The sequence below is a fragment of the Poromitra crassiceps genome (genome assembly GCF_964638095.1).
Source record: "Poromitra crassiceps genome assembly, chromosome: 5".
Classification (NCBI taxonomy): domain Eukaryota; kingdom Metazoa; phylum Chordata; class Actinopteri; order Beryciformes; family Melamphaidae; genus Poromitra; species Poromitra crassiceps.
Window position 1 is genome coordinate 26,956,084 of NC_139642.1, and position 27,613 is coordinate 26,983,696.

Genomic DNA, 27,613 nt, shown 5'->3' on the forward strand with positions numbered 1-27,613 from the left:
AATTGGTTGCACAAAACACCCTTAAATCTTCTCTAAACATTTTAAGGAAAACGTTGAGGACAACATTTAAGGGTGTTGTGTGCAACCGATTGTATTTTACAGTATGGACACCTTGGGCCCTATTCTCCCACAGGCCTTCGGCGCAAAAACTGGCCTTACATGCAAAAAAACGTGCCTTGCGCCTGCCTCGGGAAGATATCAACATGGCTTTAGGCCGCCAAATGCGCTTTAGGCGGAATGGGCGTGGCGCACTCCCTGAATGGGCGAGAATGGGCGTTTCGGCCTTAAATACCGGCCTAATGATATCTTCCGACCTGGCGTTAATTTAGCGCTTTGCGCTGTTGGAAACCAGGCGTATTCAGTGCGCCAGTTGCGCGGAGCGCTCCTCTGGCTCTCCTCTGTCACCCTTCTCTGTGTCACTCTCTCTCTCTTGCTCTCTCTCTTGCTCATCAGTCTGACAGGCACAATACGACTCTCTCTCTCTGACTCCCTCGCTCAGACAGACACAACACACGTCCCATAGAAAAAAGAAGTTGTAAGTTCACTGCCTGGCATGTGAAATGTCCCAGCATGCATTGGGCTAATCCATTTTGCTACTAAATAGCAACCAAATGAGCCGAAATAGATATAAAGGTACCGTAGATCTAAATAATGTGTAATGGTAACACAACCTGCAATTGTAGAACATTTCAATATTGGACCAAATAAAACATTGAAATGAAAACACCACCGTATGTGAAACATATATGTCATATTGGGGCTATATATATCCCTTGTAGATTTAACGTGATTTAGATGAGTGACAGTGTAACGCGGTTCTACTGTCATGTCCTACTGTGATGTCCGCTCCAATAAATAGGCTCTACTTCACATTTTAGTTTTACAATAAAAACACATTTATGCAATGACTTTACATAATGTAGGCTATATTTATGTGCATCATCCTACCTGTGCAGCAGGGGAGAGAAAACGATATAATTCTGGACAAACTTTCACCAATCTAATTAATCTCATCATATAGGGATAGGCTATATTTTTCTAGCTGATGCGTTTAGAACATTCTTTTCACTTTGATCTTGCTATAGTGTAGCGTATTTACATGCTTGCAGTATTTAAACTGCAGTTAGATTGGTTTGAGAAGCATAATAATATGGAATAATAGCCTATATATGGAGACAGACAGACGGGATGAAGGGAGGGGGGGGGGGGGCAGAGCGCTTGGCTTGTCTGGTTTTACTGGATTTCTTGGAGCTTAAAAGGCAAGCTTGTGACTCTTTACTGCACTTCACCAATGAGCAGACTGTGCATAATTAGACGCTTAAAAGGCATGGTTGTAATGCTTAAGGCTGCGTGGGGCCCCTTAACTCAACCGGCTCCAGGTCTTAAAGGAACACTCAGCCAATTTTCAACCAGCTTTGTATCATTACAACATCAGTAGTATATCCGAAAACTGTAAACAGTTTTCATTTAGTTTGACAGTTATTGGGAGTTAATTTGAGTTAAGTTGTGGACCAGTGACATCATGTGTGCATGAATACTAGATTAATACAATATAAAAACCTTTACTACAGTAGATACAGTATTTAACATGCAACTTCAAATAGGGTTCAAGGAGAATCATGACGGAATAGTTAGTAAGGAGGAGCCAACAATTGTAGCAAAAAAGCTAATTTTGAAGGAATGGAAGTCCTCCTCTTCACCTTCTTTCCAACTGTGGTTGACGGACATGACCTCTGTTATATGGATGGAGAGACTTAGGTTTCTGAGGACCAACTCACTTAAAACGTTTTCCACCATTTGGGACCCGTTTCTAGCCTACCTCGACGAGGTTAGGGGTGACGGGTGACTTGCCTGGCCGGTTTCTCATGGACCCCTTGCATGGGATCCCGGGCGCGGTGTCTCTCACCAGCACTTAAGCACCTTATGCGGCTGGTAATCACCTTGTAATATTGAATGTTGATGATGTAAGTATGTTTTTTGTTTCCTTTCCTGTGTCTGAGCGTGTTTGTTTGTTTTATTTGTGCATTGTTCCGAAAAACTCAAAATAAAATGTATAAAAAAAGTAAGGAGGAGCCAGGTTCAAACCCCAAGCAAACATCCACTCTAGCCTGCTGAAGTGTCACATTATTATTGTTATAGCTATGAGTGTCATTGGAAGGGTTTAGTCAAAAAACAAGACAAAAATTAAAAAAGAAATCTAGCTATCCACCTATAGAAACACAAGGCTGTGTGTGCTATAATAGCAGCCGTCCTCCCAGTCCAACTCGAGCAGGATACAACCCACCTGTCCCAGACCCACCTGTCCCAGACCCACCTGTCAGACAGAAGGCTGGCTTAGACCTTTCTATTAAGAACTGATCCTGCACACAAACAGCTACACCTACAGCCACTCATCTAAGGATTGTAGGCTGACAAAGAAAGACTACATGAAGCAAATCAGTCGAGTCACCCAGTGGGATAGGGATTCCCGTTCAGCAGATATTAATATAACAGTCCTGTATGTGTCAAGTGTCTTCGAGGAGACTTGACAGCTCTTGCAGAGTGAATAATGCTTCTATCTAAAACACCAATGTCTCCCTTTGCCAAAGTGCCCAGCTGGCATCTCTTCCCTGGTCCTGTGCCCAGTACAGAAAGCGCTATCAGCATGTTGGCCTTTTCCCTGAGGAGGAAGTGCGGTGCGATGGCATCTCTTGACCAACCGTCAGTTTGAGCGCTAGGCTCAAACTGACGGTTGAACTGAAGCTTGTGTACGAGTGCTGTCGGCCGCCTCCCCTCTCATACATACCCTGTCCATAATAACCTTGACCATAACGAAAGTATCCGCCTGAATCATGATGACAGAGAAAAGCAGCTTTATTTTCTAACAGGTTATCTAATTTCCAGGGAATCAGTGACTGGCTCATTCAAAGGATGTTAATAAATCTAATAATAACATGCTAACAACATCATAACAATGTTCTGACGACACAAAATCTAGTTTCACAGAAATAAAAACAAAAGAAAGAAGCAAAAATGTGGAGAATTTAATTAAGGGGTTCAATTATACTTTATTAGGATCCTCATTAGCTAACAACTTATTATCCTAATAAGGGGTTCAATTATATTTTATTAGGATCTTTAGTCTAGCCTTCCTGGGGTCAACAAAAAAAAATTCTAATTTTACATGGTAACTGTCATTTTTTGTGTTAGAGAAATGTGGGTTCAAAGTTCAAAGGGAAGATTAGAATACAAACCTGCTCCAGGTCCAGCTGCCAGTGGAATGCCCGCTCCTGCTCCGGCCGCCACTATAAAAGACACAACCCAACAACATGCAGTATGAGCTTATATACACGCACTGTACGCCCCAATCAAACTCTGTGATAAGAAATCACATCTTGGTTTGTGAACCTTAGAGTGGTTTGTTTTCAGGAGAAAAAACAGCCAACCAATCACATAGGCTGATTAATCTATTTTTGCTTTCTGAAGCTTATTTATCTGTTTTCTCATGTTTCTCTGAGCATCTTCCGCCTGGAGCGCCATGTGTATCAAGATTTTTTTTTTTTTTATAGACTGATGTCATAGCATAATGCTTAAATAGAAATGACAAGGTTTAACTTCACTCTCACATCTGAGGGCTGTCACATCACACATCTGACTTTGACCAACAAATAACCGACGCTTTGTTTATTGCACACGCGGACACACACAGAGACACACACAGAGACACACACAGACACACACACACACACACACACACACACACACACACACACAAACAAACACACACACACACACCTGGGGGTTTCAAAGGCTTAGCTCCAGGCAGCTGTCCAGCTCCAGTTCCAGTCCCAAGGCTTGCACCAGCACCGTAAGGAACTGAAACACAGAAAGGACGGGAGTGATTTGGACACTCATGCCTTCTAAACATGTCCTCAATGGAGATATGACTCTAAAAAGCATATCTACAGGTCATGGCATGCCAGATGCTCAATGGGATTTAAAAAAGTCTATAAGTATAAGTGGCAGACAGTGGAGGACTCTTACTTGCGTAGCCTCCTCCATAGGGGTAATAGCCTGTTCCGACACCTGTTCCGACACCTGTCGTCATACAATGAACATTATTAAATAAAAGGTGTGCTTCTAAAAGTGAAGTCCAGGAGAGTAACACAGGTATGATGTGTTTTTGTAGGCCAACCCAGAAGTGGTGCACTTCCTGGTTCCCTCATCGGGAAGTCAATTGGGATTTTTGTATGGGTTTTTTGGTTAAATGCCTGAAATAAGGTCTGTGGTTAAACAGAAGTTTATGAAACTGTGAACTTTGTGTTCAGCAAGATAATCTTGACAAATGAGGACCACTTTTATTTTTATTTTTGAAGCGTTTTCTGAAAATCACGATTTTTAAGAATAACATTTACGCTAAAAGGAAAAGAAAAGAAAAACTAACGGACAAACGGCACCGAAAACATAACCTCCTTGGTGGAGGTAAAACACAACAACTTTTAGGCTTCTCATTGCGTGCTTTCGTCCTATATCTTGTAACAGTCTCTCAATGCGTTTGAGGTATTGACAGAGATTAAGTTGGTCAGAGGTCAGGTAATGTACTGTTATGTACACAAAATAATCTATCATGACACAGTAATCACACGTTATTTGTTCTCAGCACAAAGGACTACTGCAAGTCTGTGGATGTATGCTGAATGGTTTCCATTGTGAATGTGATACTGTAATGGTCGCATGGGTCTGCTTTTCTGCTCTCCATCTTTATTTTTCAAATCCACACTAAACTTCATCATGTATTCCACAGATTATGCTGACAAGCTGCACAATTACTGATGTACCTGCACCTGTATAAAAATGCAATATTGACAAAAAATACACCAAAAAATGCACAAAACTGATGACTCTTCAGTCAAACTGGATAATTAGGTAGAGAAATGCCTGATGCAGCTTTTCACTGAATATGAACCACCGGTATTATTGATTCAAGTTGTGCTATTAACTCAGTCTAGAGACAGAATGTGAATAGAATAGAATATAATAGAATAGAATAGTCCATCCTAGGCTGGACATTTGATTGAAAGGTTTTGAAAAGGTTGTAAAGTTTTAGAATACAAATGGATCCAATGGCGTCTAAGAGTAGCCTACAAATCAATGTAGTAGTACGCACTAGTGTTACGGTTATGAGGGGGTCATTGGAAAATGTGGGAACCCCCCCCCTGCTCTAGAGTCAAGATCATCTTGCATAACGCAAATCCCCCCCAGTGAGATAAATATCTCTGTCCTGGGTATGTGAAAATAATAATGTCAACAACATTGAGTATGTTATTGATCTCCACTAAGACTATGAAATATTAATGACAGCATAGGAATGTTTACAATCTGAATGGATATTGTGGAGTGTGTGTGTGTGTGTGTGTGTGTGTGTGTGTGTGTGTGTGTGTGTGTGTGTGTGTGTGTGTGTGTGTGTGTGTGTGTGTGTGTGTGTCTGTGTCTGTGTGTGTCTCTCTACGAGCATGCATGCATGCACGCACATGCAATGGTGGTTGTCTCAGTCACAGAGTGTTGGAAGTACAGATGTTAGCTGACAATAATTCTGTATTATAATTGTACTACATACTAGTCAGTTTAACTCTCTTGCAATCAAGAAAGTTTCAGTTTTGTTAGCCTGTAATGTAAAACGCTTCAGGAAACATGGGGTTAGCATTATGCAAAGTATATCTTCTAACAGGCAATGATAATTCATGAAGCAACTGTGTTATTGCGCCCTCTGTGGGTTATTATGAGAGGACTGGTGTTACCTGTAATTCTTGTTATTGATTCACTTGGATAAGGGATAGTCATTTTTGCAAACCATCACAAGAGAATATTCAATATGTATCTGGGCAAATAACTGAATATTGAACTTTTGGTATGGGAATGTGCGAGATCAAATTAATATATGGTTAATACCTGCTGTCAAATTTAGGAAGACCACATACAAAATAACTTTCTGCAAATCACATTACAACATACAGTAATACTGTTGCCCTTTAAGGCAGATAGTAACCACTCTTACCTCCTGGTATGAAAGGTTTAGGTGCTTTGCCACCCGTGCCAGCTCCAACACCTGTGCCAGCCCCAACACCTGTGCCAGCTCCAACACCTGTGCCAGCTCCAACACCTGTGCCAGCCCCAACACCTGAAAACAGCAGAGTTATGCCATCAGTCTCATTACAGTTGCTCTATTTAAGTTTGTCCCCACCATGTGGCCAGATGATGTGCTGGACTCTATGGAGCTCAACAGGCACGTGACTTTTCGTGACGTTTCCGGCCCCGGAAGTAAGTTCCCCATTCATTTTCTCCACAGACATTTCAAAAAATCCTTATACTGTATAACGAGTTTTAAGGCTGCAATCAAGCCGACCCGTGACCTACTGAATCGTGAGTGACCATAAAACATTCGGTTTGAGCAAAAACAAAAAATAAAAACGAGGGGGGGGGGTCAAATTCAATTGTTTTTAAGCTCAATAAACACAATGTCTGGAATTTATTACACACACACACACACACACACACACACACACACACACACACACACACACACACACAAATATATACAGTACAGTATATAAAATATTTGAATCAACGAAAACGGCCTACCTGCAGGCTGTTGCCCTCCAGGTGCAACTACATGAGAGAAGGAACACAGTTACATCATCAACTATCTAAGGCTGCTTTCTCACTGGGAACCATCGCTTTCGTTCCGTTCTGTTCCGCACCCGGGAACAATTGCCCCCCCCTCCCCTCTCCCCCGCTGGTCAGCTTCCACATTTAACATTTCTTCCTCGCTCGGAAACGGAACAGAGTGCACTTGCGTCATCAACTAGCCTATGCCTGGAGTTTATCGTCGCCCGTTTGTTGTCTATGAGGTTCGGAATGGTTGGCTTTCACACTCGCAAGTGTTCCATACCCGGGCACGCCAAAGCGCTCCCCAGACCACCTTTTCAAGTGGATCCTGTCACGGTGCGCCTGGGCACGGAACGGAACGGAACGCAACATTCACAGTCGTCAAATGTTCCGAAACTGGGGTCAATTTGGGGACAAGTGTGCTCGGGAACGGTACCAATTTTTTTTCTTCTTGTTTTTGTTTTGAAAAACAATCTTACCCTTAAAGGAAAAGTGGTCACACAAAAATGAAAATTCATCACAAATCATCTCGACACCCTCATGCCAGTTGAAACACAGGTGAAGTTTGTCCATATAACATACAGGGAGGTTGCCAGCTAACCAGGCTAGTTGCCAGCACAATTGGAGAGTTTATTTGTTTATTTAAACGGATCCCCGTTAGCTGACGCCTAAGCGGCAGCTAGTCTTCCTGGAGTCCACCAGAACAACATACATGATACAAAAGGCATACAGTAAGAAGGTATTACACAAGATAAAATACACCGATAGAACATAATACACCGATCACCTAAAAAAACATGAATCATAGAATAAAAAGAGAAAAAACAAGTATCATAGAATAAAAATAAATATAAAACAGAAACAGGAAAAAGAAAGAGAGAACCTCCCCCTGTGTTATATGGACAAACTTCACCTATGTTTCAAATGGCATGAAGGTGAGTAGATGGTGACAGAATTTTCATTTTTGGGTGAACTGTTCCTTTAATATCAATACCAAGAGGTGACACTTACCAGGTTGACCTTGGCCTGTTGGACTAACTAAAAAAACAAAGAGTGGATCAGTTTCCTCAGTTTACCTCCAACATAAAATGTGTTGACTAACAGAGACACTAATCTCAGTGCAGGCAGTACAAAGATGTATATTTCCAATTTTATTTATATATTATATTATTATATATATTATATGATATATTATTATATATATTATATTATATTATATTATATTATATTATTATATATATTATATTATAGTATATTATATTATATTATATATTTTATTTTATTTATATTATATTTATTTTATATTTATATTTATATTTTATATTTCAAAGTCCTGTACAGTATGGTAAATTATGCTTGATAGTAAAACAATACACATACAATACACAAAAGTCAATATAAACTGTTTTGAAAACTGAAAACTTACCACCAGAAGGTACTCCTACACCGACCCCAGCTAGAACACAGAAAGACACAAACACACGTTTGGTTTTATACCATATCTACAGTAGTCTAACTAAAACTATACAAAATTGTGAACGAATAACCTCTGGTTAGGTTAAATAGGATGATGATGATACAAGATAATTTTTTGGCTATTTACCAACACTTGTTCCAGCTGTGAAATAAAAACAAGAATAATGTTAATAATAATTTATAAAGGAATCCAAGTTATTTCATTGTAGTAAACTTTTCATGAGCAATACCATGACAATTTATTGAAATCTGTTTCATATCTTCTACTTACTGCTAGGTTGAACAACTCCACCTCCAACTGTCAAAATAGTCAGTGATAAAAGTAAGTTAGAAAAGACATACTACAGTAGTAAATGGAGTACTGTAAATGCAAAGAATATTTACACATTTCTGAACTTACCGCCTGGTTTCACACGTCCAACACAAGAGCACAGAGCGCAAGAGAGCAAAATTAGTCAGATTCTGCTCCAGCAACATGCGTTTGTATACGCAGTTTCTATTGATGAAACTATAAAGCAGGACTTGATTCTAAGTATTGAAATGGACAGACATGAGGATAACAAACAGAACAAACATAAAATAAATCATAAAGAGAAAATCATGTCAAAAACAGCAGACGTACGAAACAACCATCTACTGAAAGGGAATATTCTACAGCAGGGGCTTCACAGTATACTGTATAAAACTGTACTGTAGATCAAATCTCAATACAATTTATATGTCACTGTCATGACAACAATGGTTCCAGTTACATTAAATTTAAATCCTGGAAATATTAAAAATAAAAATCCCCCTGCTCTAGAACTTAAAGTAACGTAAGACACAGGTACAGATACAGCTAGTTCAAGAAAAGTGACTGAGTGCAAGCAGTGACTGAGTACATGGTCAGATATTTGCAAACACTGTCCAAGAGTGATCAAGGGAGGAAAGATTTCATTCCAGCATCAAACTATCACTACCTCTCGAATGGCTATTCATAATTAATCAAATGTTTAGCTATGATAAGCATGAATTGGACATATCAAGTGCAGCAAGCTGTTAGTGAAAGGAAAATAATTGTGCAAGGCAAATAGGGTCTAGAACCTGAGGCTGTAAGAGACAAAATATTTGGTGGGGCACAGACAGGCTATATCAACACCTTTTTCAGCATTGCATCACACTTTACATTTGAGGAATGCCTCTCTGAAATACAGCTGGCATGCTGAGATGTTCTTCAACTTTTATCTGATGGTGCACAAAAATAAACATTGAAACAAATTTGATAAACATTGGATGTTTGTCAGTGTTAGGTGTTGTGAAATGCTGAAATAAGGAATTGAATAGTACCTGTACAGCACTTTTCCCTAAAGAATAGAATCCAAGACAGTCCAATCAATATTTGAGAAGATAAGCAGCTCCCCTAAAGGCAGAAATCAGTGCCAAGACTCAAAATAATTACGGTAATTAAAACTAGTAATTTCATAGAGTGCAGCAGGAATGAGTCCTAAAGCCCGCAACTTAGCATCGCCTGGTTCCCTCGTCTCAAAGTCAGTGGGATTTTTGGAATGGGGTTTTTGGTTAGATGCCTGAAATAACATCTGTGGTTAACAAAGGTTTATGATAATGAGACCTCTGTGTTCAGCAAGATAATCTTCACAAATGAAGAGCATTTTTATGATTTATGAAGCAAAATCAAAAATCCCATTGACTTTGAGACGAGGGAACCCAGTGCGATGCTAACCACACCACAGCGCCGAAAATCGCTCCGAGCCGTTGCCCATTCATTGTGTATTGGATGCGTCTGTCATCGCCTTCCAAAGCATGCTGGTATAGCTGGCGATAGACGAGAGCGACGAGAAGTAGGGCTAAATTCAAAATGTCAAATGGAAAGACAGCAAGACAGCCAATCACGCTGTAACACCAAGCAAACAGCAGGGGGCAGGGCACAGAGACTCCAAGCGACTGTCATCGCTGTGGTGTGCATGCACCGTCAAGACCCAAATCTGGTCCAAAGACAAAAAATTGGAGAATGATTAGTTTTTATACCAAAATGAACTTATATTATATTGTAATAAATTTTCCAGAAAATACACCCTCATAAAATTTGCTGGATCTACATATATAAGGCCAGCGATGATGTTCATGTTCATTCATTTATGTTCACAAATACTGGTTGGTCTGTCCTGCACGATATTTCTAGATATAATAACATGCTGTATATACAAGTCTTAATTGGAGTTGTTTTCCCCTTTAACTCATTCCCCGCCAGGGTTTCTGACCTTTTTCAGCGATTTTCCAGGACAAACGGGATATTTTCTTCTATGACTATATAAACACTGAATATCCCAAAAGACAGAACAAGGCCTCTACTTTCATGGCAAAAAAAGTTTGTTTCTGCCTTCTTCCGTTCTGTAGTTATCGACACTTGAATGTAGGTCGTTTTCACCGAAAATGCCCGTCTCTCACCAGGAAGCTGAGAAAAATGCCTTTTTGTGCAGCGAAGCGAGGGGGAGATTCACCCCACACTCAGAGAGCAGACGGGGCGGGTCACACTCTCATCTTGCCCGTGGGGCTGGTGTTTCCTGGTGTTCGATATGTGGAGGTCTGGGGGCATATTTGACGCCTGAAATTTACACTATGTGAGGGTTCACAAAGCGGATAATCTAACTGACAGCAGGAGTGATTGGTGTGCGTTTACCAGCTTCTGGTGAAAGAAATCCTTCAGCGTTGAGTGACTGTCATGAGCCCGTGTGACAGCGCGTCGAGCCCGGCGGAAACAGCTCATCGCACCGAGCTTCCTCGATGAAGGGAGATCGTTGCGGAGAACGCTTGCTGGTTTTGTGGGGCAATAACTCTGGCTTGCAGGGCGACTATACGAGTTATAGTAGCACTTCATAAGGTGGCCAAGAGCGCCATCTATCGCATGGCGGTGAAAAGACGGGTTGACGTCTAAAGATGGCGGGGAATGAGTTAAATGCCACAGATTTCACTTAAAGGTCAAAGGTTGTTCATGCAAACAACAAGTCTTACTGGGCTGTGGGGTCGCGGTGGCCTTGCCAGTTGCGGCAATAGTTGTGGGCTCTGCCAAAAGACAACAGGTTCCAGTTTGTTCTACTGTGCTTAGGAGGGGGGGAAACTAGCATAGACAGAAGCCGTAAGGTGGACCTTGACACGTCACAGCTGGGAGGCTTTAAGCTAGAGGAGGTCAATAGCTGGCAGCATTAGCAGTACAGACAACATGGCCGACACCGCTTTGGGGGCAGGGAAAGGGATCAAGACAAATGTAGATGGGATACATTATGAGAATGAGGGCACAGTACTGGTGCAGCGACCCTGAGCTGGAGTGCAGTTGCCAGACAGTAGTGGAAATGATGTGGTGGGTTAGCTGTCTATGCATTGCTGAGGTCCTACTAGGTGTCTGCTGAAAAAGTCTGAATGGGCTTCAGAAGGTTAAAAGCAAACACAATTATACTTTATGGTTTAATATCTACTGCCACTGTTAGATAATACTGGGCTGTTACTGTATGCTGTACCTCAGTTGAACAAAATCACCAACTAATATCACCATATAAAATTAAATTTTTGGCAGTGCATGGATCTCCCACATCAGTTGCTAATGCAAAACTGTACTAATAAACAGTGGGAAGTATTGCTGAATACTTCAACTGTACCTGGAGGAGGAGTTCCAGCAGGAATTAGATCCTTTGCTGTAAAGCGCAATAGAAAATTCACACACAGTCAAAACGAAACAGCACCAGCTAATAAGCAAGTAAATAAACTCTACTCAACTAAGGCTTACCTGTGCCACCCGGTATCAAAACAGCAGTACCACCTGGGACACCGGTGACGCCTGGACCTGGTGTGGCGCCCGGCACTGGCACTCCTGTTCCTGAGGCCAGCAAATTTAATCCAATATTATGCAGCATTTTACTTCCATCTTTGATTCTGACTGATTCCAAAACATGATCACCAAACAACAAAATGGGTCCAGAAATGCAAGATACAAGATACAAACAGGTTTTTTTTTTACAGTGTTTTAGGGTGGATTCTCTGTTTAAAGATGATTATCAATATACCGGTTTCAGGGTTCTATTTTGTATAGGCTTTGCCCTTTAAGAGCTATTATCGCTAATCTCGCCACGCCGGTTTGTGAGCAAGACATCAAACCACCTCCCCTGATTCCTCGCCTCTTAACACGGATTCAGGATGAGAACCTTGCGGTTACACTGGTGGCACCGGAATGCACAACCACTTCCTGGTTCCTGACCATGGTGCAGCCACTAGCGGGGAGACCATGGCAGCTCCCATGGCACAGGGACTCATTGTCACAGCTGGACGGCGCAATCCTCCACGCCCTGGAAATAAGCCAGTGGTTGTGGGCTTGGCTGCTGAACAGGAGCGCCTGGAAAGGGTAGTTCTGCCACCTGCAGTGGTGCGCACTATTCAGGGCACCATCATCAGAAGTCTGACAGCTGCAGGTGGATTTGTATATGTTACACCCTACACTCTGCAGCAACAGAGACCATCAATGGCTCTTTTAAGAGCCACACACACACTTCCTTCCAAGAGCTAATCATTTAATGTGGTTGTGGTAAATATAGATATGTATATATCGCATTCAGGGCCCTTAACTCCTCCTCAGTTCAGTTCACCACCCCAACTTAATTTTACTCCCTGGTCTTTTAATGCACCAGACACTTTAATGCATTGTGCACTTTTTTTTGTTGCACTAGCCGCCTGTGCCTACCCTGCACTGTACACTGTATTGCATACTGTTTTGCATTTTGCAGTTGTTTTTGATTGCATGTTCCTACTTTTTATACATTGCAGCAGATGTGTAGTTGTATTGTCTGTCTCTCATGGTCTGTTACTGTGATTGTTTTGTCTGTTGAGCATGCCAAGACAAATTCCAATCAATTTTGGTTGATATGGCAATAAAACTATTGAATCTTGAATCTTGAATCTTCACCTGACCTGGCATGGACTATCCATGCACAGCCGATGACCTCCCGTCATTTTACACTCCTGTTAGGGGATGTGAACTGGTGTATGTTAATGTTGACTATTCTGGTGTTGCAGTGAGCATTGACTACATCAGCTTCGCCCTTAACCCAATAGCAGCAGCTCTTAAAGGGCGAATCCTATACGAAATAGAACATTGATTATGTATGGTAACCTCAGCTTCTATCAGTATAGGCGTATCCCTTTAGGACTGAGGCTCCCTGCTCCACTATTCGGTACACGTACTGATTTTTGCGAGCAGATATCAGGGGTGGCTTACTGACAGTAAGTCTTCAGCGTGCGTGAGAGGGATAAACCCAACAGCAACAGCTCTTGGAGGGGTGCGCCTATACTAATAGAAGCTGGGGTTACCATTTGTAACCAACGTTCTCATTATCATATTTTGGTGGTTTCACACGCCCTGGATATCCTGCTTAAAATGAAAGCCTAATTATTAGTTTTATCAGAACACCTTCTATTTCAAATACATCATATACCTGTTAGTTTATCAGTGAAATAATGCATGAAAGTATTTTACTGTCTCTTCATAGTACATACCTCCAACTCCTGTTCCTCCCAGTCCTGTTCCTCCTTGTCCGATTCCTCCTTGTCCTGCCCCCCCTAGTCCTGTTCCTCCTAGTCCAGTTCCTCCTAGTCCAGTTCCTCCTTGTCCGGTTCCTCCTAGTCCTGTTCCTCCTAGTCCAGTTCCTCCTAGTCCAGTTCCTCCTAGTCCAGTTCCTCCTAGTCCTATTCCTCCTAGTCCTAGTCCTGCTCCTCCTGCAACTCCTGTAGTAATTAAATGAAGCAGGTCGCATGAAGTTAGTGAGGGATACACTCACAAAATATAAGCACAGGTAAGTGGACATTTTTATTTTTAAATATTCACAATTTGTTAAAAACACTGAATCATATTATGCACAGTTGAATGTGTCTGAATGTTTGATATTTTTGTGTTTTCTGCATTTATTTCTAATACCGTATTTAGCAGCTTTGGCAGCAGCAGAGTATCCTCCAGCTCCACCCAGTCCTCCTGCTCCTCCTAGTCCTCCTGCTCCTCCCAGTCCTCCTCCTACTCCTCCAAGTCCTCCTCCTAGTCCTCCTGCTCCTCCAAGTCCTCCTCCTAGTCCTCCCAGTCCTCCTGCTCCTCCTCCAAATCCTCCAGCTCCTCCCAGTCCTCCGGCTCCTCCTCCAAATCCTCCCAGTCCTCCTGCTCCTCCTCCTAGTCCTCCTGCTCCTCCAAGTCCTCCTGCAACTCCTTCAATACAATACAATATTATATTTTCACCAGGGGTGGAGTACTAAATACAGAAGTAGGTAAACTATCCAAGGTGAGTAGTTTACCCACCTTGTTTCCCCTCATTGATTGATACAGGTGATCTGAAAATAGGTGAGTAAACTCTCTGCCTCATTTCAAAGATGTGGGTAAACTGTGTTTACTTGTGTTTACCCTCCACTACACCCCTGATTTTCACTTGTGTACTCTAACCAGTGCTGGTAAACAGCGGTAACACTTTATTTGGATCGTCCAATGTTGATAATCAACTAAATATGAGATGACAGAAAGTAGATCTTCAATTAAGTGTCACTTGCCTATTGGATGCATCTCCACAGACTACTGTACGTAACCCTTGATGTCATTTCTAACCCTAAATCCAACTCTAACCTGATTCTATTTCTTCTTCTTCTGACTTTTAACATGAACCCTGTTACGCTACATCCTTGAGGACAGAAAATTATAATCATATCAGTCTGAGATTATTTCCTTAGTATTTAGAATATCATCCTTTCCCACTTTCTAAGCTTCATTGATATTGATACACATACTAGATGTTTCCCGCTAGGAAGCAGTAGGGAGAGATACTGACACAATATTTGAAGGGTAAAGGTGACCTGATCTACAGTATATACTGACGCTGCCTGTTTTCAGGGGCACTATTGCTGCAGGGCTAGGGAAAAGCTAGGATAGGAAGGTCAAGGATTGGGATTCAAAGGGTGGCTAGGGGGAGTAGCTAGGGGGATCTATATGGTGGGATTGGAGGGGTGGGTAGGGGGATGTGGGTGGTGGGAGTGGGCGTGGTGCCATGAGGCTGAATGGCCAGACCACTACACCGTGGGCTTAAAGGTATTTTTGTGCTCAATAGCCCACCTATTTTTGTGCTCAATAGCCCACCTATCATTGTGAGTACAGTATGTGAGGTATGGTTCACAGAGCATTTGGATTATTCTGATCACAGTTGACAAAGTAATCCTAAAATAATGTCAGAAACGAATTAAAAATAATAATCTTACCGTACTTGGGGGGTTTGACTCCAGCACCAGTTCCATAACCTGTAAAGTTTACAGGTTATGGAACTTAATTGTTTACAGTGTAAACAATTAACATTTTCAACTGTCAGGAAGCAATCTTACTAGAATAATTGGAGAGCTGTCTGTCTGTTTTTTTGGCTGGAGTTGGCGCACCTCCAAAATTCGCCAAAACAGTTTTCAGGGGTGTGGAATGAATCTGGTGCCAAAAAGAAATGGGGGGAAAAATACACCCATGGGGGGCACTACAGGAATATTTTATGTTTTTAGGCCTTCACACTCACAGAGCCATTGTAACATCATCAGCATGACTTACTGATGATGTCACCAATTACAGTATGTCATTGATGATCACTGTGGTGACCTGGCCACTAGGCCAAGCCGTCTAGAACTGTATAACATCATCAGTGATTTATGACCTCATTAGTGATGTCATAGCAGCATGAGCTATGAATGGTCTACGTAAAATACTGTAGTGATGTCATAGCAGCGTGAGCTGTGATTGGTCTATGTAAATTATTGGCGTAGCGCCCCACATGGATACACCTTTTTTCCACCCCAAATTCATTCGAACAGTGTTCGGCAAATTTTGGAGGCGATCGGAGCAAGCAACGGCGCACCTTGCAAATCCGGACAAACGAACAAACAGACAGACAGACAGACAGACAGACAGACAGACAAACATGCTGCCAATTATCGTAGTAGGATGTTTGCAACTGAGAGTAATATCTAACATGCTGTAAAGGCAATTGCAAAAGGGCTTTACATTTAGAAAACTTTTTTAAATCTTGGCTAATTTATAATTTTAATAACTTACCTCCATATCCACCACCAGGTCCTACTCCCGCCACAGCTGCAACATAGCATTGAATTTAAATGAAAAATAAATTATTCTCTCACACTAATAAAATCTCTCCTTGAAAGCATCTAAATCAAAAGCCTGGGAATAACGCTTACATCCATATCCAGGTACGAGCCCAGTGCCTCTGCCAGGAAATAGACCTGCACCACCACCTGGGACTACCCCTGCACCTGCAATGCAAAATAAATCCTGTAAACACCTGTATGATGATGATGATGATGGTGATGATAATGATGATGACGATGATGATAAAACATTTGCAGCTACCATATTTAGCAGCTTTGGCAGCAGCAGAGTATCCTCCACCTACTCCTCCTGTTCCTAGGCCTGTTCCTGCAAGTCCCGAAAGTCCCCATGAATGAAGAAGGGCAAACACTCACTTCACTATAGAATTTTAAATACTTGACAGACACTAGAGATACACTGGCTGCTCATAGATCATGTACCAATGCTAACTGAATGTTATGGAACCATTACTCCAAATTGACTGTGGTTCAATTAAAGTCACACTAATGCACTGGAGAAGCATTTTGAGAGTACAATATCTTGCTTGTGTAATTTGACATACGGTAATTCCAGTTGAAATGACATCAAATTGGAATTGGAATGTGGAGAGGGATTGCGAAAAAATGGCCAACAGTGTAAAATAATTGGATAGCAGTATCCATCTGTTTATTTATTATTTATTTATATTTATATTTATTAATTTACATGTACTGTATGACATAATGTATGTCATCATGAAATAGAAGAAAAGGTAATTTATGTTTTTGGCATCTATTGTTAAAGCAGCTACGAGCAACTTTTTCGATTGTTATTAAACAGTATAAATTTAATATCAATGCATCACATCTTACCTCTAATAGTCGACGAGACCAAAGCCGTGTGTATCGGAGATTGCTCCCTTGGATGATTATTAAGTCTGTGTCTGTCTAAACTCGCGTCAACAGGGGGCTCTCTCTCTCTCTCCTTACCGCCGGCCCGGCTACCCGGAAGTGAAACGCGGAAGTGAAACCCGGAAGTGAAACGCAACTGCCTGCCTACCCCGTTCGCGCTGCCTAGCAACGCAGCATAAACAATGTGAACGCCGCGCAGACTCTCGCGAACATCTCTCGTTATATTCTAACAGGTTTTTTGGAAGTTATTTTGTGGTTATGGCCGAAGTGGCTGCTGCAAACCGTTTCATTTCACTTCCTGATCTTCCCTGGCCACAGACAGACTACACTGGCCGATTCACTCGGGGTTCAAGCGAGACTACTCTGCGTTGGTCTCGTCGACTATTAGAGGTAAGATGTGATGCATTGATATTAAATTTATACTGTTTAATAACAATCAAAAAAGTTGCTCGTAGCTGCTTTAAATAATGGAATTTGAATTAATACTATGAATGGCTGAATGAATGAATGAATGAATGAATGAATACTACAATTTCATATAAAGAAAGATATCAAGAGAAGATATTGTACCATAGTTGGGTAGCTTACCTCCAGCTCCTCCTGCTACCCCACCTGGCACCCCTCCATATCCTCCACCAAGACCCCCAGACACACCTGACAAGTGATCGTAATCATGTTCACAATTACTGATTTAACTGTCCAAGGATCAAACAAATAACAAATTAATCTGGTTTCAATGTGGACTTTCCCCTTAGTACTAATATAATGCACCATACCATATTTAGCAGCTTTGGCTGCTGGTGAGTATCCTCCTGCTCCTGGTACTCCTCCTGGAACTCCTGGTATTCCCGATCCTCCAGCCACTACTCCTGATCCTGGTACTCCCCCTGTCCCAGCGATTCCTATGTGGCAAAAGAGACATTGGACCAGGGAACAAAGGCAGAGAGGACACATGTTGAAATAAGACTAAAATACGCTGCTATCTTCATTAATTTATCTAATGCAACCTTTCCCAAACCTAAGAATGCTGTGGCCTACTTTGAAATCTGAAAATCTTCCGGGGCCCACCCAGCCCTTTAATCACAACTCTAATGAACACATGAGACTAAGATGATGTATTTCCCTATATTTAGTGTTTCATAAACAGAACATGTTTGGGCATACAGCAATGCAATGCAAATTATCCATACACATACAAAAATATAAAAGATTGGCAAAATTTGTTTCCCCCAGAAGTAGGCCTATTTTGTGTGCATAACACAGATGAGACAAACTGTGATGAGCAACAGAAAAATAATCCACGATTAATGCTATTTAAATGTGTCCATGGACAGACATTTGACAATGTTTTTAGGCTAAATGAAGAATAACTCCAATTGCTTTGTTTTATTCTTCTTTCTGATTACTTTCTTAATTCAAATATTTAATAATAAATATGTCATGGTCATTTCAAACTTAATTAGAAAATTGAAAATTAAAAACTTTTTTGAAACGTAAATGCATACCTGCCAAGGCTGTGAAAAATCCTACCTTATCTGTAAAGGGGAGAATCATGGGTACCCATAGAACCCATTTTCATTCAGATGGTGAGAGGTCAAGGGACCCCTTTGAAATCGTTTTTCCATCGCCAAAATGTAACTTTGGAGCGTTATTTAACCCCCTTCCTGACAAGCTAGCATAAGTTATACATAAGTACTGAACATATCTTCATCCTATAGCTGCTACTTAGATGTATATCATAAATGTAAGTTAAAGTTTATGCCAGCTTTAAAAGGTGTGTGCTGTCTTCTGTAAATAGAGGTGAGTAAACTGAGCTTGCTTGTATCCCTTCCCCTCTCTCTTGTCCTTGACTTACCACCTGGCATCCATCCTCCGCCTAACACACCACCGGGCACTCCACCTGGGACTCCATAGCCACCCGCAGGCACCCCACCAGCCCCGAGACCTGCAAATGAACAGAGCAGAATCAACTATAATGCACACATTTATTATACTGACACACAGACTGTTCAATGTGCAGACTGAATGTGTCAGATACTGTGTTTCAGTGGAGCTAAGCTGGAGGCTATACCAAAAATATGGCTGGGCAATATGGATGAAATCAATATCATGATACTCATAAGGATTTTTCTTGATATAAATACTGTATATAGCACGATATGGTTCATGTATGCAAAATCATGTTAAATGATCAAATTAATCTCATAATATAAGGTGTGATGTCAAACAAACCTGACATTTTCAAATAAAATTCCAAATTGCTTGTCATCAGCAGAAATGTGTCACTAGGGATGTCACAATATATCGTCCCACAATACTGTATATCGCGATATCAAAACATGACAATACGTATCGTTGAGATGAAATCTCATATCGTGAGAAAAAGAAGCTGAACATGGTGGCACTGATCTGCATCTGATTGCATGCTCGCTCTCCTTTTCATTGCTTTGTTTGAACAGACGAGGGACTTTACAGAGACGGAGGATGAAAATGGTGAAATTACTCAAATTAGCATGGAGGATGCCCCCTCAACTTACATTCTCAAATACACTACTGCCGCATGCGCTAGGACGTGTCATCAGTGATGTTATCTGGGGTCGTAAGGTGTTTCGGGTCTGTCAACATCATACACCCTCGCCCAGTAGACCCAGCCGAGGCCAATTAAGACCCCGACTCGCGTCCCAGAAGCAGCTACGGATCAGCCTTACTACTCTATCTGCAACGTTGCCCGCGGGAGGGGTAAAAGAGAAACCAATCCGCTGCAATAGAGCTAGTGCTACGCCGCAGTATTGGCCCTTCGGTGCATGGAGGATCTAGGCTCTGTGGGTTTCTCCCGGCCGTGCTCCTCCTTCGTCTCACCAGACCCCCCTCATGTCAAAGGCAATCCAGAGGCTGAAGGGATGCTTCAAAGGACGCCTCAAGAGGGCCTGTGCGCTGCACGTCATTTACCTGCGTCGCGCACCTCGCTCTAGCCTGGAGGACCCCAGGCCGCGCCGATCTTGCGCAGATTTTCAGGAGGCTAATCCGTAGCGTTTGTGGATTTCTCCCTCACGAGAGAGCCAAGATGGGGTGCTAATCCCATCCCGTACCGGGTTGCCGTCTCTCCGGCCGTCAACTGTCTCTCCAGCTCGTCACCAAACTATACTTGGTTGTCACCTAGTCTTTCCTAAGTGTCACTGGCCAGAGGCAAGCCAGGATTCTACATTCTCAAATACACTACTGCCGCATGCGCTAGGACGTGTCATCAGTGATTACAAATCTATCGGAAAAGAATATTGTTAAAATATCATATCGTATCGTTATCGTGAACCCAATATCGTGTATCGTATCGTATTGTGAACTGAGTGTATCGTGACACCCCTAGTCACAATATTAAAATATCTACAGTATCTAGAGCTCAACTGATACTGGATTTTTATATATTTCTTTTAAAACAATTCTGATATCGATGTCGGTCGGGCTCTACTATTATCATCATGATATGACTCCACGGAAAGACGATAAACGATAATATTGAATTATCATCCAGCCCTAACAAAAAAAATCAATCAACTCGACACACTACTACACTACCACCTTCTGCATCATGTACAGATTAGCAGGCATAGCAACCACAGAACAGATAATTAGAGAAATACACAGAAGTCAGGTCACTAGCCCTCTGATCTCAAACAAACACAAACTTCCCTCATATTGCCTCCAGCAACATAACACACAGCAACATAGATCAAGCTGGCTCTCACTTGGCCAGGGCCCAATTCTCTCCAATAATGACCAGAATCACAAAACAAACCAGCATCAAAAGAACAATACTCATAGGCCAACACACTCCTCCTACACGGTATGAAACATTACAGAACCTGTTCATTCTTCAATTCCTTCCCAAAATAAACTGAAAATCGTAACGTTACTCACTCACTAGAAGTCGACTGGTCAGGCCTTGTGCTGCGTAAAAGTTGTCATCAAACAGTTGGCTAGCATCAGCATACACACAGTAAACTGTAATCGACCCACTGAACTGTTTTGTGCTAAACTTAATGACACGATCAAGTTGCTCCTCTGTTAGCCATGTTGATCTTGAATGTGACAGCTGCATTCATGTGGTGTCCTCTTAACTGAATTTTCTTACGTATCCATTCTAGCTTGCAACATCAAAAACTCATTACGATTGTCCCACTGTCTCTCTGCTGCCTGCCAGTTTGGTCAGTGGTGTCAGCAGCTCCATTCAGAAATGCTGTCAGGGCGCTGCTGCTCTGCGCCCCAAGAAGCTCCTATCTCTTGTATTGAAAGGAGCGAACTGCGCATGTACAACAATAATGAGAGTCAATGGGCAAAGTCCCCTGGCCGGAAATACGTGACCTATCGGTAACTTCAGACAACATAGTACGGTACTGCATAGTAATATTCATGTGTTTTTTATTTATTTAATTTTACACAGCTCTTACGATTTTTTAGTATTTTAAAATGTGTTAATAGTTCTTTTAGGGTTTTTTAATCTAATTTTATATTTTTTTTTATGGTTTTTAGTATTTTAAATAGTTTGTAGTTCCTATAGGTTTGTATTTTTGTGTACCAATGCCTGTTCTTTGTTGTTTTGACTTGTCTGTCTGAGATCAAGGACCACAATGGAAACAAGTCTCCGGAGTTTATTGTGTTTTTATCCTTGATGTTGTTGTCTGAGATGCATACAGTGTCTTTTGTTCATGTACTCTTTACTATCAAACATCAAATCAATCAATCAATCAATCAATCAATCAATCAATCAATAGAACATTTTTAATCCACTTTTTTGCAGCGTATACATGCTCCTCACTAAATATATAATAGTTACCGTACTCATTTAAAAATATATACAATTTATATATTTCAAAGTACGGTAAATGTTTAAGGTTTTATTCAATGAGAGTCTAGATGTGGGCAGTGGTGGGACGGCAGCCTACTTCCCTCTATTGGCCAGCACTGCTGTGTTTACCGTATTTAGCAGCTTTGGCAGCAGGAGAGTATCCTCCAGGTCTGACTCCCCCTGGTACACCTCCAGGCACTCCTCCTCCTCCTCCGCCCAGTCCCCCTTGTCCTAGGGCTAGTGCTGCACCTCCTGTTCCTATGTGGATGACAGGTACATTTGTTTATCTGCTACAGCTAGTAACATGAGAGTGGTGTGGTCAAATTAATCTGGTGTGACTCAGATGACAGTGAATACGAGACTGAACAGGATTAGGAGACTTGACGGAACCAAAGGTGGTTGTGGGGGGTTTATTGCAAGAACAATTAGCACTGTCACAAATACATACTGAATTATATATTATATCCGGAACAAAGATCAAAGAAAAATGTAGGAGTCCACAAAGTCCACCTGTACATTACGAATGGAGCAGCTTGGTTCTCTACTTTTAAACTTTGAGCGAGTGCTGATCATGTTCACGATTACTGATTTAACTGTGCAAGGCTCAAACAAATTCAGAATTTCCCCTTAATTCTAATAGAGAGCCAAAGTAACCGCCTACTTCCTGCTTCAGCTACGAACCGATAAATATAAATTATGGTGAACGGTGAAAGACGATACTTTTTTTTTATCCCATTTGAATAGTGCCATGAAGTCCACATGCACTCAATGTGCAGAATCAATGCATCAGAAACTGTCTCTGTGTGCTCATCCCTACCATATTTTGCAGCTAATTTGGCGGCAAAGTGGTATCCTCCAGTTCCTGCTCCTCCCAGTGCTCCTGCTCCTCCCAGTCCTCCTGCTCCTCCCAGTCCTCCTGCTCCTCCCAGTGCTCCTGCTCCTCCCAGTGCTCCTGCTCCTCCAAGAGCTGCAGCTATGGCCGGGGTAAGACACGAAAATAGATAACATAGAATGTGAAGATTTGGATAGAAGCATTAGCTGTGTACCTTATCCAAAACTAATAGATACAGACAGATAATAGACAAAAGGTATGAACTGCCTTCTATACTGTACCAGGCTGTACTAGGCTTTATTTTGAAAGAGGGACTCGTCAGATAATATTAGAAGAATGGGGGTGGGGATAATATGTGGACTGGATCATGAGGCCTCTCAATACTATTCCAAAATATGTTGCCAGGCTGCTACACTTCCAAAAGCAGGACAATCTGGGAGAAAGATGGAAAAGATTTGTTTAATGAGTTAGAATGGAATATGCCAAACTCAAAGAAAGCTGTCAGGGTATATAAAAGCAAGACTCATTCAATTTAAAATCCTCAATTGCTTTTATTGGACACCATCATCTACTGTAGATATCGATTAGGCCTTAAAAACACAGCAGACTGCTGGAAATGTCAGAAAGCAGAGGGCACATTACTCCATGCTCTCTGGCAATGCCCTTAAATCACTATTGGGAAGAAGTTCACAATTGTATAAAGGAAATTACTAGCAATGACTTTGAATTCTCTCCCGGCCAGGTTATATATGTGCTGGGTGACCCATTAGTCGTGAAAGACCTGTGGAAATGAAGAGCTGATCCAAACTGCCATAATGATGGAGAGACAGACTTTATTGAGGGGGACGGAAAAAGACAGAAGCTCTTGGCGGAAGTGGTTCGTGGAAATTGGAAAAGTGGCCTCATATGTATGAATACATTTTCTATCGAAAGACTGACAGATGGGAAGATTATATCTAAAAATCGAGAAAATATCAGCTCTATCGGATAGATAATGTATTCAATATCTCTATGTTTACCGTCAATATCTTATGCTATTCTAAGTGCCCTTGGTGTGTATTTTAATATATAATGTTTGTTTAATTTATTTGTCAACTTTTTTCCTCTTTATCATATCTAGTATTATTATTACCTCCTCCAAGGAGGTTCTGTTTTCTATCCGTCTGTGCATTTGTTGTCTGTTTGATTGTTGTTTGATTGCAGGATTACAGCAAAACTACTGGTCCGATTTTCATGAAACTTGGTGGAAGGGTGTAACATGGTCCAAGGAAGAACCCATAAAATTTGGGAGCTGGTCCGATCCGGGTTGGGTCAATGGAGGGAGCGGTGCTAGGGAAAAGGGACCACAGCTAGGGATAGGAAGGTCGTAGAGAGTCGTGGTTCAAGGGGTTGGTAGGGGGGGTGGCTAGGTGTATCTGGGAGGGGGCGTGGGCAGGAAAGGGGGCGGGGCTATGGAAAAGGGGACGTAGCTAGGGATAAGAATGCCATAAGAGAGTCGGGGTTCGAGGGGTGGGTAGGGGGAGTGGCTACATGTAACTGGGTGGTGGGAGGGGGTGTGGTCGGGAAAGGGGCTGTAGCTAGGCATAGGAAGGTCGTAGAGAGTTGGGGTTCTAGGGGTGGGTAGGGGGAATGGCTGGGGGGATGTGGGCCTCGGCGGAGGTCTGCAATCTCCGAGTGCACTTCTAGTTATTATTGTTATTATTATTATTTGTTGCGAGAACGATTAGCACCGCCACAAATACATACTATATTATATAAGCAACAAAGATCAAACAAAAATTTATGAGTCCACAAAGTCAGCCACCTGTACATTATGAATGGAGCAGCTTGGTTCTCTTCCTTAAAAAAAGGCAAGAAAGTATATTCAGTCAAATTTGAGCGCGTACTGATCATGTCCTCTATTACTGATTTAACTGTCCAAGGCTCAAATAAATTCCAGATGAATCTGGTTTCAACGTGAACTTTCCCCTTAATTCTAATAGAATGCACCATACCATATTTAGCAGCTTTGGCTGCTGGTGAGTATCCTCCTGCTCCTGGTATTCCTCCTGGAACTCCTGGTATTCCCGAACCTCCAGCCACTACTCCTGCTCCTGGTACTCCCCCTGTTCCGACTCCTCCCAGTCCTCCTGCTCCTGGAAGACAGGATATATCATGCAGGGGCAGGCTTTACCATTACGCAAAGGTAGGCAATTGTGTTGGGCCCCAAGCTACCAAGGGCCCTATATATCCTCTTCTACTTGCAGACGTTGGCATCGACGACTGACATTACTGTCTTTAAGAGGCTGTAGCAGGCCCATTTTTTAAAGCAAGAGCGAAGACACTGCTGGAATATGGAACTACTATAGAAGCCCCAAGTCATTGGTACCAACCATGTCATGCTAGCTTGTCGGGAAGGGGGTGAAATAATGCTCCAAAGCAGAGGTTGCATTAGACTTTTTTGTTGTCTGTCATTTTGACAAACAGGGTCGAAAAAATTCTGTCATAATCGATCTACAGAAAATATTCAGTTAATGCAACAACAAAGTTAGGCTACATTTTGGCGAGAGAAAAACTGTCATGGGCATTTTCAAAGGGGTCCCTTGACCTCTCACCTCAAGATATTGAGGTGAGAGGTTTCCCATTTACAGACATGCCCACTTCACAGTTCTTAGCAAAAACCTTGCCGTTTCTTTTGAGCTTTTTGGGGGGGGGGGGGCATTTTGCCTTTATTGATAGGACAATAGGCTGACAGGAAAGGTGGGGAGAGAGAGAGAGGGGATGACATGCGGCAAAGGGCCACGGGTCGGATTATAGGGGGATATATAACTGGCTGCTGCTCGGGGGTGATGCAGCTCTATCTAATTATCTCCCTGTGTTGTCTAAGCACCAAAGACTATTAACAATACCTAATTCTCACATCACATTTTCTGTAATGCATCATTCATTAGCTATTGTATTAAATATTATTTTATTCATTCACTGGTCTCTAGTCTCTCCTGATTGAAATACAGTTGTAGAGCTTACTGTATATACAGTAGTAGTGCATAAGGTAATGGTGCCGCGTCTATGTGCCGACAGGCCGCAGTGCCGACAGGTCGCAATGCCGATAGCCCACAAGCAGAACCAGCTGAGCGAGGCGGCGCGGCTAACCTCTCCCAGCCCCCACGCCAAACCTAACCTCCCCCAGACCCTAACCCAAAACCTAACCTCTCCCAGACCCTAACCCAAAACCTAACCTCTCCCACGGTCCCCCACGCCTAAACCTAAGGTCGACATTGCGGGTGGTCGGCATAGCGGGTGGACACCAAGGTAATATGAACTACTTATGTGGAATCTTTACTTTTAAGCTAGTGATAACATAAATGTATACAGTAGATTATGTGGACAAAAACAACAACTTTGAAACAGGCTTATGCCTACAAATATGCTTTCATGATGTGCAAAATCTTAAAGGAACACTCCGCCGATTTTCAAGCAGCTTTGTATCATTACAAAATCAGCACTATAATCAGAAAACTGTAAATGATTATGTAATGATACAAAGCTGACTGAAAATCGGCAGAGTGTTCCTTTAAGTTCTCACCATATTTAGCGGCCTTGGCAGCAGCTCCATAGCCTGTTGCAAAATATTTTAAGTGATGAAAGCATGATAAGATAGCATTCTGTTCACATCACAAGATGAAAATATATATTTTCAATATAATAATAGGAGATGTCTTCTCAACAATGTGACTAATTATTATACCTCCTGGCACTTGCCCCGGATAGAGTCCTCCTGATCCGGGTATAGCACCTGGAACACGTCCCACACCACAAACTGCATTTATTATTATTATTTTTTTTTTTTTTTTATAATATTTATTTTTGAGCAGGGAGCATTGGCAAGTGTAATTTTCTTTCTTTCTTTTACATTGAAACATCCCAACCAACACATCTACCCTCATTTGTCTCCCCACAACCCAGTCCCATTCCAACAGAAACAAAAATACATAAAATAAGACAGTAAAATAAAATAAAATAAATAAAATGAAAGAATAATAATATACATACATAAACATATTCATATATATACGCATATACACACGTACATACAGTAAGAGGTAGTATAACAGTGAAAACAGTAATAACTCAAGTTGTCAGGGTTTATACTTGCAAGCATTTATTATTATTATTATTATTCCTATTATTATTAGTGCAGTGCCCGTTCCCCTCCCCCCCATTCACACATCATGCTCTCCCACTCTTCACCCATCCTCTCCCTGCTTGCCAATAGGTGGCGCTACGACTATGCGTGAGTTTGAAGTCGATCCGATGAACGGTTCTCGAGATATGTAAAGGACAGACATACATACAGACTGCCAGACAGACAGACAGACAGACTGTCTGTCTGTTTGACATGGGTTCTGCCTTTATTATTATTATTATTTTTAGCATCATATTATTATTATTATTGGTATTATTATTATTAGTAGCAGTAGTAGTAGTATTGTTGTTATTATCATTGTTGCTGTTGTTATTATTGTTGTATTATTATTATTGGTTTTTTTTTTGTTATTACATTATTATTATTATTATTATTATTATTATTATTATTATTATTAGTAGTAGTATCATCATGTGTGTGGTACCATATATGGCAGCTTTAGCCTGAGCAGGTGAGATGCCTGCTGGCCACACTCCTGCAGTAAGTGAAAAGGTAGGACATTAGCACACCTATATTTTAGTTGTGAAAACTACCTATTTAAGTTATGAGCACATATCATTCTTCTTCAACAGACGCATCACATGAATAT

At 41.6% G+C, this 27,613-nt stretch overlaps 1 protein-coding gene across 1 annotated transcript in view; it reads right to left on the reverse strand.

The window, feature by feature from the left end:
* Positions 1-27,613, reverse strand: part of elna (elastin a) — a gene marked incomplete at its 5' end in the record, with an annotated part of 89,912 nt that overhangs the window by 14,536 nt on the left and 47,763 nt on the right. Inside the window, 25 exons of the mRNA XM_083636597.1 lie at positions 2,786-2,824; positions 3,234-3,284; positions 3,775-3,855; positions 4,024-4,077; positions 6,035-6,157; positions 6,619-6,645; positions 7,657-7,683; positions 8,072-8,101; positions 8,522-8,524; positions 11,131-11,181; positions 11,900-11,989; positions 13,660-13,887; positions 14,078-14,356; positions 15,391-15,429; positions 16,223-16,258; positions 16,363-16,437; positions 16,535-16,600; positions 17,752-17,817; positions 17,940-18,065; positions 19,019-19,108; positions 22,136-22,264; positions 22,824-22,979; positions 24,833-24,973; positions 26,404-26,436; positions 26,566-26,637. Coding sequence (XP_083492723.1) covers positions 2,786-2,824; positions 3,234-3,284; positions 3,775-3,855; positions 4,024-4,077; positions 6,035-6,157; positions 6,619-6,645; positions 7,657-7,683; positions 8,072-8,101; positions 8,522-8,524; positions 11,131-11,181; positions 11,900-11,989; positions 13,660-13,887; positions 14,078-14,356; positions 15,391-15,429; positions 16,223-16,258; positions 16,363-16,437; positions 16,535-16,600; positions 17,752-17,817; positions 17,940-18,065; positions 19,019-19,108; positions 22,136-22,264; positions 22,824-22,979; positions 24,833-24,973; positions 26,404-26,436; positions 26,566-26,637 — 2,112 coding nt within the window. The remainder of the gene's footprint in view (positions 1-2,785; positions 2,825-3,233; positions 3,285-3,774; positions 3,856-4,023; positions 4,078-6,034; positions 6,158-6,618; positions 6,646-7,656; positions 7,684-8,071; positions 8,102-8,521; positions 8,525-11,130; positions 11,182-11,899; positions 11,990-13,659; positions 13,888-14,077; positions 14,357-15,390; positions 15,430-16,222; positions 16,259-16,362; positions 16,438-16,534; positions 16,601-17,751; positions 17,818-17,939; positions 18,066-19,018; positions 19,109-22,135; positions 22,265-22,823; positions 22,980-24,832; positions 24,974-26,403; positions 26,437-26,565; positions 26,638-27,613) is intronic.